Source organism: Notamacropus eugenii, chromosome 3 (assembly GCF_028372415.1).
Source record: "Notamacropus eugenii isolate mMacEug1 chromosome 3, mMacEug1.pri_v2, whole genome shotgun sequence".
NCBI lineage: Eukaryota > Metazoa > Chordata > Mammalia > Diprotodontia > Macropodidae > Notamacropus > Notamacropus eugenii.
The window spans coordinates 217365966-217382642 of record NC_092874.1 but is presented as its reverse complement, the minus strand read 5'-3'; the positions used below and the strand labels follow the sequence as shown (position 1 = coordinate 217382642).

Below are 16677 nucleotides of genomic sequence, written 5' to 3'. Positions count from 1 at the left end.
ATAATTCTACTCTGAAAATGTTTTTTGATTGACTTTGAAATTCTTCATTTGATATGCATTACTTAATTACCCTTCCCATTGTGGTATAGCAAGTGAAATGCTAAAGCACAGAGAGTTTGCTTCATTTTACTTTTTTTTGCTGTTACTTTTTGTAGCACCCTATATGGCAGCAGCACCCTACACCTTTCTCTTTCTCCATAGACTGGCTCATTCATTTTACCTTATTCACTTAGACAGGTCAAAGTGGTATCTCCAGAGGAGCAGCTGACCACACATAACCTTATCTATGCAGCTACAAGTCTTTCTCTCAGAGTGCTAGGGATAACCCTGGTATGTGGGGAGGAGGAGGAATATATTCCCTACCATTGTACCTCTTCTGCCTCTACCATTTTTCTTCCCATTTGCACAAAATTAGTCACAATGATACCATTTACTGTTAAAGATGAAACATTTACTAAACAAAAGGCAAATGCAGGAATAATCATAACTTTTATTCAGGAGAAGGAAAAAAAGTGGAAATAATCACAACCTTTACTCAATAGACATCAAGTGCAAAAATAATAAAAATATGAAAGTCTATCCATAAACTTGGGTCATACTCTCTAGCAATGCACACAGTATCCATATATTTTCAAAAACCTGGCAGGGGCATACATAAGTAGGGAAACATAGATCACAGCTCTGGATGACAAGATTTAAGGTCCTTGGTAAGAAAATGTTATACTCTTTTGATGTGGGAAGTCTGCTTTATCCAGTCAATTCTTAGCAAAGCTATGCCTATTCTCATAGCTTGTTTCTCCCTCTTGAAGCTCAAATCAGAGAACACAGCAACATGGGAAAATCCCTGAGCATTTTCCCCTTTCTCAGTCTGTGAATTAGAGTTAGATTAGAATTCTGCCTTTCTGCAACCAAGCAGCTCTTAGCAAAGCAATGTTTCTCTTTCAGTCAGCACAACTCCCAGCAGAGCAGCTGCAAAGCCTACCTGTCAACTTTCATAAGCTCCTGTCAAGCCCTATATTGCATTTTATATAAGCAACTCTTGCTATCCTCTTGTTATCCCATCTCCTCTGCCTCTCACTCTTCTAGAGCTCAGCTTCATTTCTCACTTCTGTCTTCAACAAGTGCTCTCCTATCCTATCCTCTTCTCCTTATCTTTGGTTTCTAATCATCTAAATCAAGACTTCCCCATAAAAAAGAACCTGTCTCTACATCTCTAATTTATGATTTAAAACACAAAAATTCTACCCTCTTAACATCTGTGACAGAGATCTATAATCTATAATTTTCCATAGGCCTCAAACAACTATCTTATTTAAAGTTTTTCAGAACCTTCAAAATTCTAAGAACAGTCACATGCAAATGAATTAATGGCTCACAATGTATTACAGCCATCTGTACTATATTCATTATTCTACCTTCAAACAGGTCTTTTCACTACATTTATCTGAGGGGCAACTTTCTGTCAGGGAAACCTGTGTCTCTCCTCTACGTTTTATCTAAGCTCTTTCTTCTTTAGCTGATTTTATTTGTGTTTCTTACATAAATGTTTCTTTCTCTGCCCTTTCAGCAGTAGAATGTCCAAATGAAAGGGATCATACTTTACATTTGATTTTTTTGCTTTGGGCATACTGGTAAAAGTATAAGTGCAAATGTAACATAATAACAGGTGGATAAAGACCAGCCGAGCAGGGATCTCTCTTTTCACTAAATGGTTATGAAATTTAAAGTCTGAAAGAATCAGTGGATTTCTACTGGGCCCCTGTAGGAGCCAACAAACTAAAACCATAAAAGGATGATTAAAATCAAAGAAAATGAAAGCAAAAAGATTTATAGAGTTCAGGCCCCCAAATTTCAACTTTTTTCAGGAATCCCTAACAACTGTGTGACAGCTGAAGCAACACAAAATGAAGATGAAAACAAAGTATTTTACAGCTACCCCATCACTAAAGAAAAATAAACATCAAATATGAAAATATGACACCAATACTCAGTAAAAAATTTGACAGTGTTGTGTCACAAGGACTAATCTTTGACGCACTTTGAAATGAAAAGCCACAAATACAGAATTAAACCCCACATTACAAGGGAAAATTGTGGAACAATTTGCCAAAGTCTGTATTGCCTCAATAAAAGATAATAAGGTCATGCATAATAAAATAGAAACTGTTGAAATTCAGGTACATGCCAAGAACATCATTCTGATGGACTGGCTACAACAAAAGAAATCCAACCCCTTTTTAAGAGAAAGGTCCCAAACATTCTACCTCATAGACATGCTCTTATATGCCATACATAGAATGACCCACAAAATTAGATACTCAGTTTTGTTATGCCCAGATATATATCTTCCCCTTTGAAGGGTTTGCATTCCACCTTAGACGTGCTCGGAACTTTGAGCTTGCATTTGTTTAATGCAAGTTTTTCCAAGTTTTGTCTTCTCACAATTCCATGGAGAAATGAAGAAAGATATGAAATGAGCCTTAGCAGATGCCTAAACCCAGTGCCATTAGGGTCATCATCTTTATAGATTTTAATTTCAGAGTGATTCCAAACATACGCAAGGAAGGTAATTGATATGTTTTATTAAAATATTCATCAAAATTTTCCTATCCTTTTGGCTTTTAATTTTTAAAATGGCAACATATGAATTATGGACTCAAAACTTCAACTTGGTTTGTTGGTTAAATAAATATCCTGGCAGCAATTATTGGTCAAATGCTTGGAACCTCTTTACAAACTGTTGAATTTATTCTAAAATTTCCAAACTTCATTACCTAGTATCTAAAAATCAGCATTCTAGCAGTTCTCTCAAAACTCCTTTTTTAAAGGAAATGTCATAATGATTCTTCTGGATTTCAATAATGTTCAAGGAAATATTTTAGGAAATTAAAACTAGTAATTGGTTATGGTCAGATTCCCAACTATCCATAAGTATCTACACAGATATTCTGTACACTTTTGGAAGTCACCATATCTACCAGGCTCACCATATATGACCAGATACCAAATTACACAGTGTTCTGCAAAGTAGGATGTGGCATTGGATAATTCTGATAATTTTCACTTCTAACTGGTTTAGTCAAAGCCAAGTAGAAGTGTAATCTTGAGATTCCTTTAAGCCAAAATATTATTTAAGCTTTTAAAATCACTTACATTTCAACCGATTCAACATTGAATACCTTGCTATATCATTTGAAATTTTTTTAAAAAACCATGAAATTTTAGCCCTGTGTCTCATTTTTGAGCTGACACTAAAGTATATAATGAGCGAACCTAACTAGACTATTATGTTACTATTATTTCTCAACTGATCTTGTTATCTTACCACCCAAACTAACTCCTCCTAATTTCCTTATTTTTGCTGGTGGTACTAACATTTTCTCAGATTCAAAACCTCAGCATCATTTTTAATTGCTTTCTTTCTCTGGTCCTGCGCATTCATCCAGACATTCACCATCCTGCCAGTTTGGCCTCTATTGTATCTCATGTTCATTCTTCTCTTTGTATTTCTCTTGCTGCGACTCTAGTTTATGTCCCCATTGCTTCTCACTTGAACCACAGCCATAGCCTCCTAAATGGCGATGAAATGTTTTCCTTCCTCACCTCCACCTCTTACCATCCCTGACTTCTGACAAGGCTCAGCTTAAGCATCACCCTCTGCAGGAGGCCTTCTTGGTCCCCTCCTGACTAGTTGAGCCTTCTTTTTTATTCTGTATGTGTCTTGTAGGTGTTTTAACCTACATTTTGTCTCCCTAGTTAGTATGTAAGTTCATTAAGGTCAGGGACTGGTTTTGGTTTTTTTTTTCGTGTTTTTACTTTAATTGCCAGCCCTCATGCTTAGGCATAGTTCCTGACACATCATGAGCATTTAATAAATAATTGTTCATTTGGTTGATTAAACAGAATCCCTGTGACAAGATTAATCTTCCTAATCAGAATTCTGATTATGTAATTCAAAATCTTCAAAGTTTAGCATGCAACTACCCTGGGCAGGGGGCTGAGAAAATGTTGTACTCTTCAGTGCATAAAAACTAAAGTTTGCATTCTTTGGTCTGACATTCAAGGACTCCTGCACTCTGGGTCTAATTTACCTTTCCATCCTCATCTCCCACTACCACATTTATATGCCTTATATAAGGTCAGGTATGCTGTTTGTTCTTCCCTGACCATGGTCCAAGCTTTCAAGCCTATATTCCTATATTCACACCATTCCCTCTGTACATCTACTTGCCAAAAATCCTCTCTATTCCCCAAGGTCCAACTAAAATGTTACAAAATTATTCTCTCCCTACTCTGAACTCTTCTTGTACTTTATTCGTATCTCTCATTCAGTATTATCATGTTATGTTCATACCTTATTTAACCTACTCAGTTTTAAAGTCTTTAAGGGCAGGAACCATGTCTTCTTCATTTTTGTATCCCTCATAGGACCTAGCATAGTTAGTTCCCTGCTTATGTTAGGTGCTCAAATTTAAAAAAAAAAAATTAATTATGACCTAGAGGGATAGCTGTTTTTTAAAAAAAGTCTGCACCAGGTTAAAAATATAAAAACTCAAAGAATGCTAGATTTGGAAGGAACTTTTCAACATAAGTGGATTTTCAAACGTTTTGGTGATTTTCATAGCCTATTATAAATGCCCATATGAACCCTCCTGTAAACTTTTCCATTGTAATCTCAGTATTGTCTTCTAACTATCCACACTTCTGAAGGCAGAAAAGTTACACAAATACACACACACACACACACACACACACACTTTTATGTGGCAGGTGTTGTAGATGACTTCTTTCTCTAGTTATTATAACCTTACTTTTTTTTTCTTAGTAGTACTCTGAGCAATTGAGAAAACTACCTGTTTTTACACACTATGTTGTGTATATTGTGAACTCTGTTATATAGCATGGCAATAGGATATTCTGTTGGGGACTGGACAAGAGCTTCTTTAACATCTCCTTGTTTTCATAGAAGGGGATAGAGGACTATCCTTAGAGCATGAAGATGTGGGTTCTAGTTCCAAATCTAACAAATTGCTGATTTGTAAGCCTGAGCAAGTCAATTCCTTAGTGCTCTAGGCAACACTTTAAGAATGTTGCAGAAAAGGGGCCAACATCCTTTGGTAGAGGGAGTTTCCTCATCCTAGAGTTCCCTAGTTGATAACTACACCTAATACTCACCCCTCTGTCTGTTACTTGAGTCTTATATCACTTTATTAATTCTCATCATAGATTCTGCACCTCTCCAACAAGGGGAAGGAGATAACATTGTATTTGTCTAATAAAAAATCGCTTATTAAAAGTTCACATTATAAACTTATACTTTACTTGTCTTTATTATCATTTAAAGTAGCCAAATCAGATATAGTCATAATTTTAATTCAGTGTAATGCATTATTCAAAGCACTAGAAATTAAATTCCTAGTTTTTCTCCTCATAATAATAGGCATAATGCATTTCTTCTCAAGTTTATTTCAAATGTTCTAAATGACATTTTTTTTTCTTTTTAAACATAATCCATAGCTTGATCAAGTGATCCGCCAGAGAAGTCTGTCAACTTTGGAACTGTTTCTCTCTTGTGCCCAGAAACAATTGAGTTCTTTAATTTCTGAAGAACCAGCTTCAACAGAAGGAGAAGAACAAGACAAGCTGACCAACACTGAGAGTGGCTAGATCATTTGGGCCTCTAATTTACATTCTGTGAATTACAAAGATGGTTTTCTTTTCTTTTCTTTTCTTTTTAAAATCTTAGAAATTATAGTACTGGTTTAAGAATAAGACAAAACAATACTTAGAAGAATGTCAGGTGATCTAATTTGTTTTGTTTTGTTTTCTCATTTGCTTTCATTTCAAGCATAATACAACCTGAAAAAGTAATTGAAAAATACCACATGATCAAAACCTACACTTATGTTGCAAATTTTATAGCCTCCCGTGGCCTGTTATTGGCGAATTTGGCAAAGGTAATGAATATCGTAACTTATTGCCTCAATATGGTTTTTTACAAGATGTCTGCATGTGATCGTAGAATTTATTTCTTCTTTTAGCATAGAAGGAGGCCCAAGTTTCAGTATTATTTAGTTACCTCCTTGGAGTTTGGATATAAAGATCTGAGTTTTCCTGGCCATTTTTTCAGGTGTTTATAATACTTTTTGCCAGTGAACAGAAAGTGAATCACAGGAGGTGAAAAGAAAAATTTAAAGTATTTTATATTAAGTTTACTATCCTGTTGAAATACATGCTGAAAGGAAGGAACATAATGTGTGTGTGTGTATAAATGTGTGTGGCATATATACGTATATATGGATATATATGTGTATATACATATATACACATATATATATATATGTTCTTCAAAATTAACAGTGAAATTACTTTCTTATGAGAACTGAACCTTGTGCTTGATCTAATGAAAGAAGGTTCATTTTAGTCCTTGAGATCCCTGTTCTAAGATTTCAGGTTCTAATAGAGACAGTAGGAATAGTTTCCCCAAAATTCTGAATGTGCTTGATTTATGATAAGTACCTCAAACAATAAATTTGTGCCTCTGTTGATGGGTATTTTTCAATTTCACATAAAAGATTGATTTTTTTCTGCCATTGAAACTTTCATAAATGTTTTCTCTTACTATATCTGTGATGCTTCAACTTTCCTATCTCCTGCTCTTTCTTAAAGCAATAAAAATATCTACCCAAAATGAAGTTATATGATTAATTTCACCATGTATTTATATATTTCTAGCCAGAGCCTCCAGGGTATGTTTGTATGATGTTTATTTTAAATGATTAAAAAACTACTCAGGTTTCCTTTTGCAAATTCAAGTAAAGACCTGAGTATAACTGATGAGCCTGAAGGCCAAACGAATTTCACATTCACATCCATCCATCTATCATATCCCAGGAAAGAGTATCAGGGGACACTCCATTATAATCTACTGGTTTCTGGACTACCATATTCTTTGTGCTCATGTAAATTAGAGAAGTGTTTGGGGCTGCAGTCACTTAGTTTTTCTTCTCTTTTTCTCTATCGTAGTGTCCTTTTTTAATTGCTCCACACTAGTTTAGAAAGAAGTAAACTGGAAAAAGTTTACTGAGGACAAGACAGCAGTAGTGTGCTGGCACATAATGGAAACTGGCAATAGAGGGAGGGGTAGAGGACTCTTTCCTTTTTTACTGAGGACTCCATTCTTTTAAAAAGGTAGTCAGTGTCCAGAGTGACCTAAAGAACATTTTCCATCTGCTCTAGCAGAAGCACTGCTTGCCAGACTGAGTTTTTATTGGATATACCCCCAGGTCCCAGAGGCTTACTGCTCTGAAATGTGAACTTTTTCACAGTTCCTCATACAATTGCAGTCAAAATTGGATTATGGCAATATCCTTCCCACAAATCTATCTGTGAGTATTGTTCAGATGCATCAGCTGGGCATAGAATGGGACTTAAGTTAGTTAGCCAGAACTGATTTACATCAGTACTCTCAAATTTGAATCAGCAGCCCATCTAACTTTCAGAGACATTCAAGTTATTGGCTAAGTTCTGAGTAGTTTAGTTTAGGTTAAGAGAATTATGAACAGTTCCATTGCCTACTTCTCAAGGGAATGGTTAAAGCATTGCAGTAGATAAAAGGCAGAAATTTTATCCTGAAAATTTTTTGTGTGAGAATTATTAGCTATAATCAGTCAAACCATCAGAAAATCTGACTTCATAGCTCAGTTCTGAAACCATGTGGGACCACAGGCAAGTTGCTCAACTTTCTTTAGCCCTGGGTTTCTCATCTCTAAAATGGAGATAATTATACTTCCCATACCAACTCAAAGAATAATTGTTAAGTACTTTGTAAATCTTATAACACTCTACTGGTTATGCCAAACTTTAGTTCAGTGGGTAGAGTGCCGGACCTGGAGTCAGAAAAATCTGAGTTCAAATCTGGCCTCATCATACTAACAGTATGATCTTGGGCAAGTCACTTCTCTTCAGTTTGCCTCATTTTCCACATCTGTAAAATAGGAGTTATAACAGCACCTACCTTCCAGGTTTGTTGTGAGGATCCAATGAGATGATAATTATGAAGTGCTTAGCACAGTGCCGGGTACATAGTGAGTACTATGTAAGTATATACAATATAATTGGTAGCTCTTTTGCTATTACTATTATTTGATTTATATTTTGACTTCTTCCATAACTCATTTGAACTTTATCCTTAAGCCAGGTCTAACAGCATATAAAAAAATAGGAAATTGTTATGGGAGACTTAAGGTGAAAAAAGCTCTATTCTTTTTGGCTGATATTTGCTGTTCTCTCTATGTGGAATTCTGTCTCCCACCTCTATGCTTTTGCAGAGGCTTATGCTTATACCTAGGATCTTCTCCCTCTTTACCTCTAATGTTAATATTCCTCAATGCTTAGCTCAGGTGCCAGCTCCCACAAAAACATTTCTTGATCCCTCTCCACAATTTTTAGTGCTTTCCTAAGCACCACCCCATGATTTTGTGTTTATTTTCTATATGTACTTTTAATTATCACAACATACATTTTTTCCCTCAAATAGAATATAAGTTACTTGAGGACAGAGAGTTTCATTTTTGTCTTTTTGTATCCACTGCCATGCACAAAACCAATGCTTAATTAATGTTGATTGGATTGAATTGATAGAACCACTGAGAATGCCAAGTAGTAAACATTTCTGTAGATAGTAGCATCGATATGATAGAACTGACCAAGTCCACCTCCTTGTCTTCTGTAGAGAAAATCTCCGGAAAATCCATTTTCTGAAGCCATTCAGGTTGTGATTTTAACCCCATCAAAATTGGTACAACAGCCTTTTCTATCTATAATAAACTAACTTCCTTTTATTTTACATCAAGTCCTCTTTTGTTCTTCCCATTTTCTGGAATCCATTAAAACCTGTTCTCCACCATTCCACTCCACCCTACTCTATGCCTGCTAAATGAGAATGCATGCCTGACCAGTACTGATTGCACCTTCCCTTATATCCTTGTCCCAATTCTTCCACTCCACTCCCCCCATCACTGGTCCCAGTCGGAGAGAACTTCTTTCCTTCTTCCCATTGAAATTTCTCTAATTCTCCACCTACTACTATTACTCAGAAACTTCATATCCTGTGAGGATTACACTATCCAGATTTATCACCCATTCCAGATCATGATATCCATTGTCTCCTTTGTTAATAAGATTAATACCTGGTATATATTCTAATCTCCACCCAATTGTTACCCCAACTTCAACATACATGTTCATTTTCCTCAGTTTCTTAATCTACTCAGCTCCCATAATCTACTCCTTTAATGTATCTCAGATACATGCAAGGATGGTTTTACCCTTGATCTTGCCATCACCTACACAGGTTCTTCTTGATTCCTCAAGAGCTCTGAAACTTCTTATTCTCATCAGAATATTTCTCCTATCTTTCTCTATGCTTTATGATGCCTAAACCTGTCATTCTCCTTATAACCTTAATTCCCTCCATACCTATTTAATCATACCTAATCTGACTATATTCTCCTCTCCACTCAATCTCAACCCCAGGCCAAAACAGTTAAACACTATACCATCCTCTACTCTAAAATTTTTTATTTTCGTTTTCTATTGCCATTCACACATTATCAAACATCAACATCATGTTTTATCCTTATCTCTTACACACAATGCTGAAAAAGTCACAAAATCGTGTTAACTGGGTCCATGATAATATTATTATATTATCTGTTCTTAAGTGGGCCCTCACTGCAGGAAGATTATCTTCCTCCATAACTAAGTCTATATCCCACTCTTCTTGGCTTTTCTAAACTGTCTCTTCTTTCCTCAAGCTTATCACAGAATCCTTTCCTTGGACTGTCTATTAAAAGGACTTCCCCTTAAACTTAAAGGGGGATATTCACTGAAAACTCCTTTTTCTTTCCTTCTTCATTATCACATCCCCTTGACATCGTTGCTCATTTTCTATCTTTACTATAATCTCTGAAGAATAAGAACACTTATATTTTGCCAAAACCAACCTTTCTACACAACTGCTTGATCCCATCCCCTCCAGTCTTCTCAAGCATGATTACTGTCATCCCCATTCTCTTTAATCTTCATTCTTTTCTAATGTACTCATCTCTTTCTCTGAAATCTATGTTTTTCTCCTTCCCATCTCAGATAAATTCCTTGAGAAGTTATCAATGCTCAATTCCTACTATTCCTTTCCTCTCAGTCTTTTCTAAATTCAGTGCCTAACAGCATTTAATCTCATCATTCAAAAGTTTTTGTTGTTCAGTTGTTTCAGTCATGTCTGACTCTTCATAACCTGAAACTAGAGTGGTTTGTCATTTCCTTTTCCAACTCTTTTTTGTAGATGAAAAACTGAGGCAAGTAAAGTTAGATAATTTGCCCAGGGTCACATAGTCAGCAAATATTTGAAGCCAGATTTGAACTAAGAAAGAGGAGTCTTGCAGACTTTAAGCACAGTACTCTATCCACTGTGCCACCTAGCTGCCTTTTTATTCAACATTACCATTGATATTTTAACGACTCAATTTAATGCTTTAATTACCAAATCTAATATGCCTTTGCTCAGTCATCCTCAATTTTTGTCCACCATTTAACACTGATGACAACCTTCTGAATATTCTCTCCTTTCTATTGTTTGTTCGTTTGTTTGTTTTGAGGTATTTCTCTCTCTTAGTTCTCCTCTTATAGTATTACTTCTTTTGACTAACTTTTTTGGATCTTCATCCATGTCATGCTGAGAAATCATCGGTGACTCCAGATCTCTCTCTCTCTCTCTTCTCTCTCTCTCTCTCTCTCTCTCTCTCTCTCTCTCTCTCTCTCTCTCTCTCTCTCTCTCTCTCTCTCTCTCTCTCCTCTCTCTCTCAGCAGATGAGTCCAATATCTATATACTATGCCTTAGTGTCTTTCCTGATCTTCACACTACCTCACCAGTTGCTAATTGGACATTGCAAACTGTATGTCCTATAGACATCTCAAATTCAATATATTTAAAACTAAACTCATTTATTCCTCAAAAAAAAAAAAAAAACAACAAAAAACTCATCCACCTACCTTTCCTCTAAACTTATTTTTTATTGTTGAGGACACCACCATCCTTCTAGCAACTCAGTCTTGCAGTCTAGATGTCATCCTCAACTCATCATATTATCAATTCACCTCACATATCCTCACATATACCAAATCTTGCTTTATATCATTTACTAGTCTTTATATCATCTCTCATATGTGTTTCTTTCTCACTCTTTACATAGCCACTACCCTAGTTCTGGCCCTCATCATCTCTTGCCTAGACTGTTGCAATAGCATCCTAATTGGTCCCCTTGTCTTGATTCTCTCTTATGATTCTTTCCTCACACAGCTTCCAATTCCTTAAAGTTTCAACCTGATCATATCACTCCACCACTCAATAAGTTCCTTTTGTTCCTTGTAATCGCAAAGATCAAATATTAACTCTTCTGGTGGCATTCCAAGCTCTTTACAACCTGTATTCTTCCTACCTTTCTAGCGTTCTTACAAATTACTCCTCTTTATTTACTCTACAATTCTCCCATACTGTTTATTTGCTGGTCTTCACACATGACTTGCCATCTCTCTTTTCCATCCCTTTGCCTACAATCTACCCCCCTCTCAAATGAGTCAGCTGAAAAACTTTTTTCTGTAAAAGACCTTTCCTAGCCCCACTCCACCTTATCAATTGCCTGTGACTTTCCTTCTGAGGTTACCTTGTTCCTACTTTATATGTACTGTTGTAGCCCAAACCTGGCTCAGGCCAGTTCAGGTATGAGATTAAAATGAAATTAATTACTTTTATTTCATTTTAAGAAAAAAGGGAGAGTGATTTACTGTGATTTCATTGGTATAAGGAACTCCTGGGGGAGGACACTTCTCTCAATGGAAGCTGGTGACTTTTCTGCAACATATAGGCCTAGAGATATGACTAGGAATTAAATGACTTATCTAGTGCCACATAGTCAGTGTTTCTGGCTACAAGCCAGCTCTAAATCCCCCTGGAATATGTTTAATGACAGTTTAATTGATTCCAAAGGGGTCAACTAACAGTAGCCTAAGGAACAAATTGAGCCTGCTTGTTTTTTTATATGGCCTACAAGTCATTGTTGTTGTTTGTCCTCCATTTTCAAAGAGGAGTATGACATCAGGGATTAAAAACTATTCATAGCTTGTGGGTCATACAAAATTAAGTGGTGGGCCAACCCCCAACTATAATATAGATACTGCACTGGGGGATGAAAGCAAGATGGCTGAGTGAAAGCAGGGACTCACTTGAGCTCTTCCACACATTCCAGATATCTCTAAAAAAATGAATCTGAACAAATTTTACAGTGGCAAAATCCACTAGGAGACAAAGTGTGGCAGATTTCCAGCACAGGACAGCCTAGAAGGTTGACAGGAGGAATCTGTTGCACAGGCTGGGGGAGCATAGTCAAACATATCCATAATAGAGCTGGAATGGCCTGGCAGACCGAATCAAAAGTGACAGTGCAGTGGCAGTATGGATTCCTGGATTCTCGAGTCTCTCAGAACAGAACAGAAGTCCAGCGGAACTGAATGGGAGAGAAGTGCAGGGCGAGAAGTGCAGGGCCCATAGTAGCAGCTGCAGGGGCAATTAGCCCACAGACTAAATGTTTGAAAGTCACCTACTTCTGGGAGTCCAGATGGTGGAGTAAACTGTATGTAAGTGCTCTCACTCTCCCTTTGTTGACCTCAAAAAACCTAGACAATATTGCCCAGGAAAAATCCTAGAATAATGGATCCAGAAGAAGGAATAAACAGTCTTTTAGCTCAGGAGGTTAGGGAGACCACCGGAAAGGGTCCCTCTTGCTGTGGCTGAAAGGGACCAATCCAGGACCAGAAGTGTCCCAGCAAACACCACCTCAGCGGATCAGCAGAAGAGCCTGAGCCCCAGAGAGATAGGGATGGTAAGCGCCAACACCAGGACCCCAGGAGTGACTTAGCACAGCCAGGGGAAATGGGCAGGCACACCAGCACCGACAGAAGTTCACCAGCCCAGAGCCAGCCTGTGCTCTAGCCCAGCCCCAGGGGAGAAGGAGAACTCCTGCAGCCAGACCACCCCTCCACACCGCACACCAGGAGCTTCAGTATAACCCTAGGGAAACTCAGAAAGACTTTACCTGTCCTCAGCCTTGGCACACACCAGCCAGCTCAGTACCAGGTAAGTTGTAGTATTATATAACTTCTAAGTGGAAGAGGCCACAACACAAAGCCAGAAACCAGGCCCCAAACTCCCAGCATAAGAAACATGGGACACAGTCCCTTGTGCCCCAGAAACAGAGGTCCACTTTAAAAGCCAAGAAAAAGGCAATCACCTTGAGCAAGAAACATATCAGAGAAGCAAAGACTCTTACTACAGGAACAGGGAAGATCAAAATACAAATGTAGAAGAGTATAGTATTGATACTATACTCACGTCTGAAACCTCAAAAGGGAATATGAACTGGTCTTAAGCCCAAAGAGAGAGCATTCTTGGAAGAGCTCCAGAAGGATTTTAAAAGCCAAATTGGAGAGATAGAAGAAAAATTGTCAAATGATTTTAAAAATACAATTGACAAGATGGATACTACACGGATTCAAATAGACTTGCCATTCATCATCTTTATACAGAAGAATATTTGATCATCATGTAGGGCTGTAGCTGTAGCTGTAAGATATCCATCAAATCTAAGGAGCACTGACTCCTGGGGAGTAGGTTATCTAGCCACTGTAATTCCCTTTGGAGAAGAATAAGCTGTCAACAGCTAGTTCCCTAGGTTAGTCCAATCTCATGTATATACATACATGTTTCCTTGCCATTAGAATGTAAGCTCTTTAAGGTCAGGGACTGTTTTCCTGTTTTGCTTTGTATTTCCAACCCTCAGTTCAGTGTCTAGTATATCACAAGTACTTTAAAAATACTGGTTGATTAACTGATAAACCAAAAACAAGCTGTAGTTGTCAAACACAGCAAAACCACAAATGCCTACAAGTATGAGGAAATAGTACTACGTTCTGGAATGTTATAAATCATTGAAAATCTAGATAGTGAAGTTTAACATAGCCTCACACAGCACTGATCTCTTTTAAAGCTAAGAGTAATCTACAAGGTTTGCTTTTGAAATGAAAACCAGAATGCAGTAGCCTCTTCAGCTAAAATTATTTACTACACTGTCAGGTTCCTTTTAATTTGTACTTTACTATTTATGGTTAAAGCAGCATATATCACAACCAGCAGGTCACTATTATGTAGACTAGTTTTCCCCTAAAAGACAATGGAGTTTTCCTCAAGATTTAATTGGTCCAAGAAATTAAGCCTAGAACCATGGATACTGCTTCCTAGTCACTAAAGACATAAATGCCAAAACCCTGAGTAGTCAGGGCTTCTCAGATTTCACAGGTCATGAAAGTCAACATGCCCTTCTGATCAAAAATGCTTCCATGGCAAATATAGAGGCAAAGAGAACCACAGGGCTGTGTCTTTGCTGAATTTCCTTTCCATTCTCTTGTTAAGTTATTTCTTTGGTTAAATGTCTTATGTTTTGTGAGTGTCTTATTTTGTTCCATTCCCACGTCTTCTCAACTACTGGAGTGGGTTGAGTTAGGCCTGATCTAGAACACTCCTTCCCATCCCTTTTCTCTCTTTTTAATCCTATGAATTTCATAAAATTAGAACAGGAAGCATTGCACATTTTCAAGGACTGACAAAAGCAAAGAACATCCTGTTCATTGTAAATAAAAATAAGTTGACATTACCTAGACTCTATTATTTTTATGTTTAAAATGTAATAAAATGGATACTTGTGTAAGTACTTATAAAACATTTACAAAAGTCTAAAAGAAAATGTCAGGAACAAGGCACATATCCTCTATTTTTCTGTTTACACACAAATGAAGGCCCCTGCTACTACATCTCTAATAGATTCTGTTACCAAGAAGAAGAAAACTCATCTTCTCTACATCCACATAGTAGATTTTAGAGGTCTAGTTAACCCCCTCATTTTACAGATTGGAAAACAGGCTCAGAAAAGTTGTGTTGTGTCTTCTTCAACATTACACCGGCAATAAGTTACAAAACAGATTTAAACCCAGAAGCGTCTGATTCCAAAAACAAGCATGCCACTTGTTAATGTTAACACATGTTAGTCATCTTTATCAGGATTAAAGTAAGTGTGTGACAACAGTACATGAGCCTCTGACAAAAATATGGTTAGAATTAATTGAGGTTCCCTTTTCAAAACTTCACCTTATAATTGAGAAATCAAGATTCTTGTGTGAGAAGGAATGTTATTGATTGTAGAGGATCTCAGTTCTCCCACGTATACTGCAACAACAATTTTAAAAGGGCATAAGACTGAGTAATGGCCAATCAATACAAAAAGAGACAATAGTAAGGTATACCATCTATTCCAGGACTGCACAACAACAGTTGTGCAACAACAATGACACAGGGAAATAGAGATAAAGAAGATATTCAATGAGCAATGAAAGTCTACAGTACTCCTTTTCCAAAGGTGCAAATCTGGAATGATTGAATGGGGAAGTTAAAGATGGAGAGGGGGTCGATCAGAAACTAGCAGCACTCTGATAATTTATGCAAAAACAGAGGCAGTACTTAGGTCTGATAGCCCCAGTCTAAAGCACTCTTACCTAACATATTGCACAGGGACAAGATGACCTAAGTGTTCTGACAAAGGACGATCCATAGACATGTGAAACTTGCCAGTGCTCTTAGCAAAGACACACCAGAACAATTGGAAGCCAGTGGCAGGAGCCTAGGAAGGTAAGGTAAGAGCCAAAGAGTGCCCAACTACCCTATTCAAGTGTAAGATGGGGCAGAGGCTAGCCTTGAAACAAAGTATTAAATTAGAAACTGAAGTTAGAGATACAATCACACAAGATACAAAGCATTATAATAGATATTGTGGGTCAAGAGATACCTAAGAAGTAAATTAAAAAAAAAGAGTGTAATTCCATGGCTGCTACAAACAGAGTCAGGTGGGGGGTGGGAAAAGGGGGAGAGGGTTGGTGGGGAAGATTTGCTAAGAGGAATGTAAGGATACCTGGAAGAAATAAGGTAGTAAATTAAATTAAATTTAAAATTAAAATTGGAAATAATAAATTGGAATAAATTAAAATTAAAATTGGAGTAATAAATTAAAAAGCTCTAGAAGAAAGAAATGGAAAGCAAATAAATAGCTTAGCACAAAAATTGGAAACTTTTACACAGACAACAGATTCCCTTAAAATTAGAAGAGAGCTCACAGTTCAGTAATTCCATGAGAAAATAAGAAATGTTAAGAACAGAATATTTTTCAAAATAGAATGTTAGAATAATTGATCTGGAAAACAGGTCAAGGAAAGATAATTAAGAAGTGATCAAACTCCTTAAAACCATGACCAAAACAACACCCAGTATACCATATTTTAACTTATCAATACTGTGAATCACATCTGAAGGTAAAAAAAAAAAAGGCCACCAAAAAGTTATTTTTATAGGTTTACTTTCAGAGAGGGCTTAAGGGAGGGAGTGTAGATGGTATAAAAACAAAAATATTTCAACAAAAAATTATTATAAAAAATAATCTACCAATTGTCTCCAGAAAGAAATCACATAAGGAAAAATTCAGGAATGTCTCACTCAAAATCCAGAACTTCCAAGTCAAA

The 16677-nt window shown here is 36.8% G+C and overlaps 1 protein-coding gene across 15 annotated transcripts in view; it reads left to right on the top strand.

Annotated features, from left to right (window-relative positions):
- Positions 1–16677, top strand: part of CCDC91 (coiled-coil domain containing 91) — a 580237-nt gene that overhangs the window by 512286 nt on the left and 51274 nt on the right. For 6 of the 15 annotated variants that reach the window (XM_072654441.1, XM_072654440.1, XM_072654442.1 and 3 more), the window contains one exon: positions 5518–6695. The exons of the other annotated variants lie outside the window; for them this stretch is intronic. In XM_072654441.1, the coding sequence (XP_072510542.1) occupies positions 5518–5667 (150 nt within the window). In that variant the 3' untranslated portion in view covers positions 5668–6695. Of the gene's footprint in view, positions 1–5517; positions 6696–16677 lie in introns of those variants that run through there. 15 annotated transcript variants of the gene reach the window in all.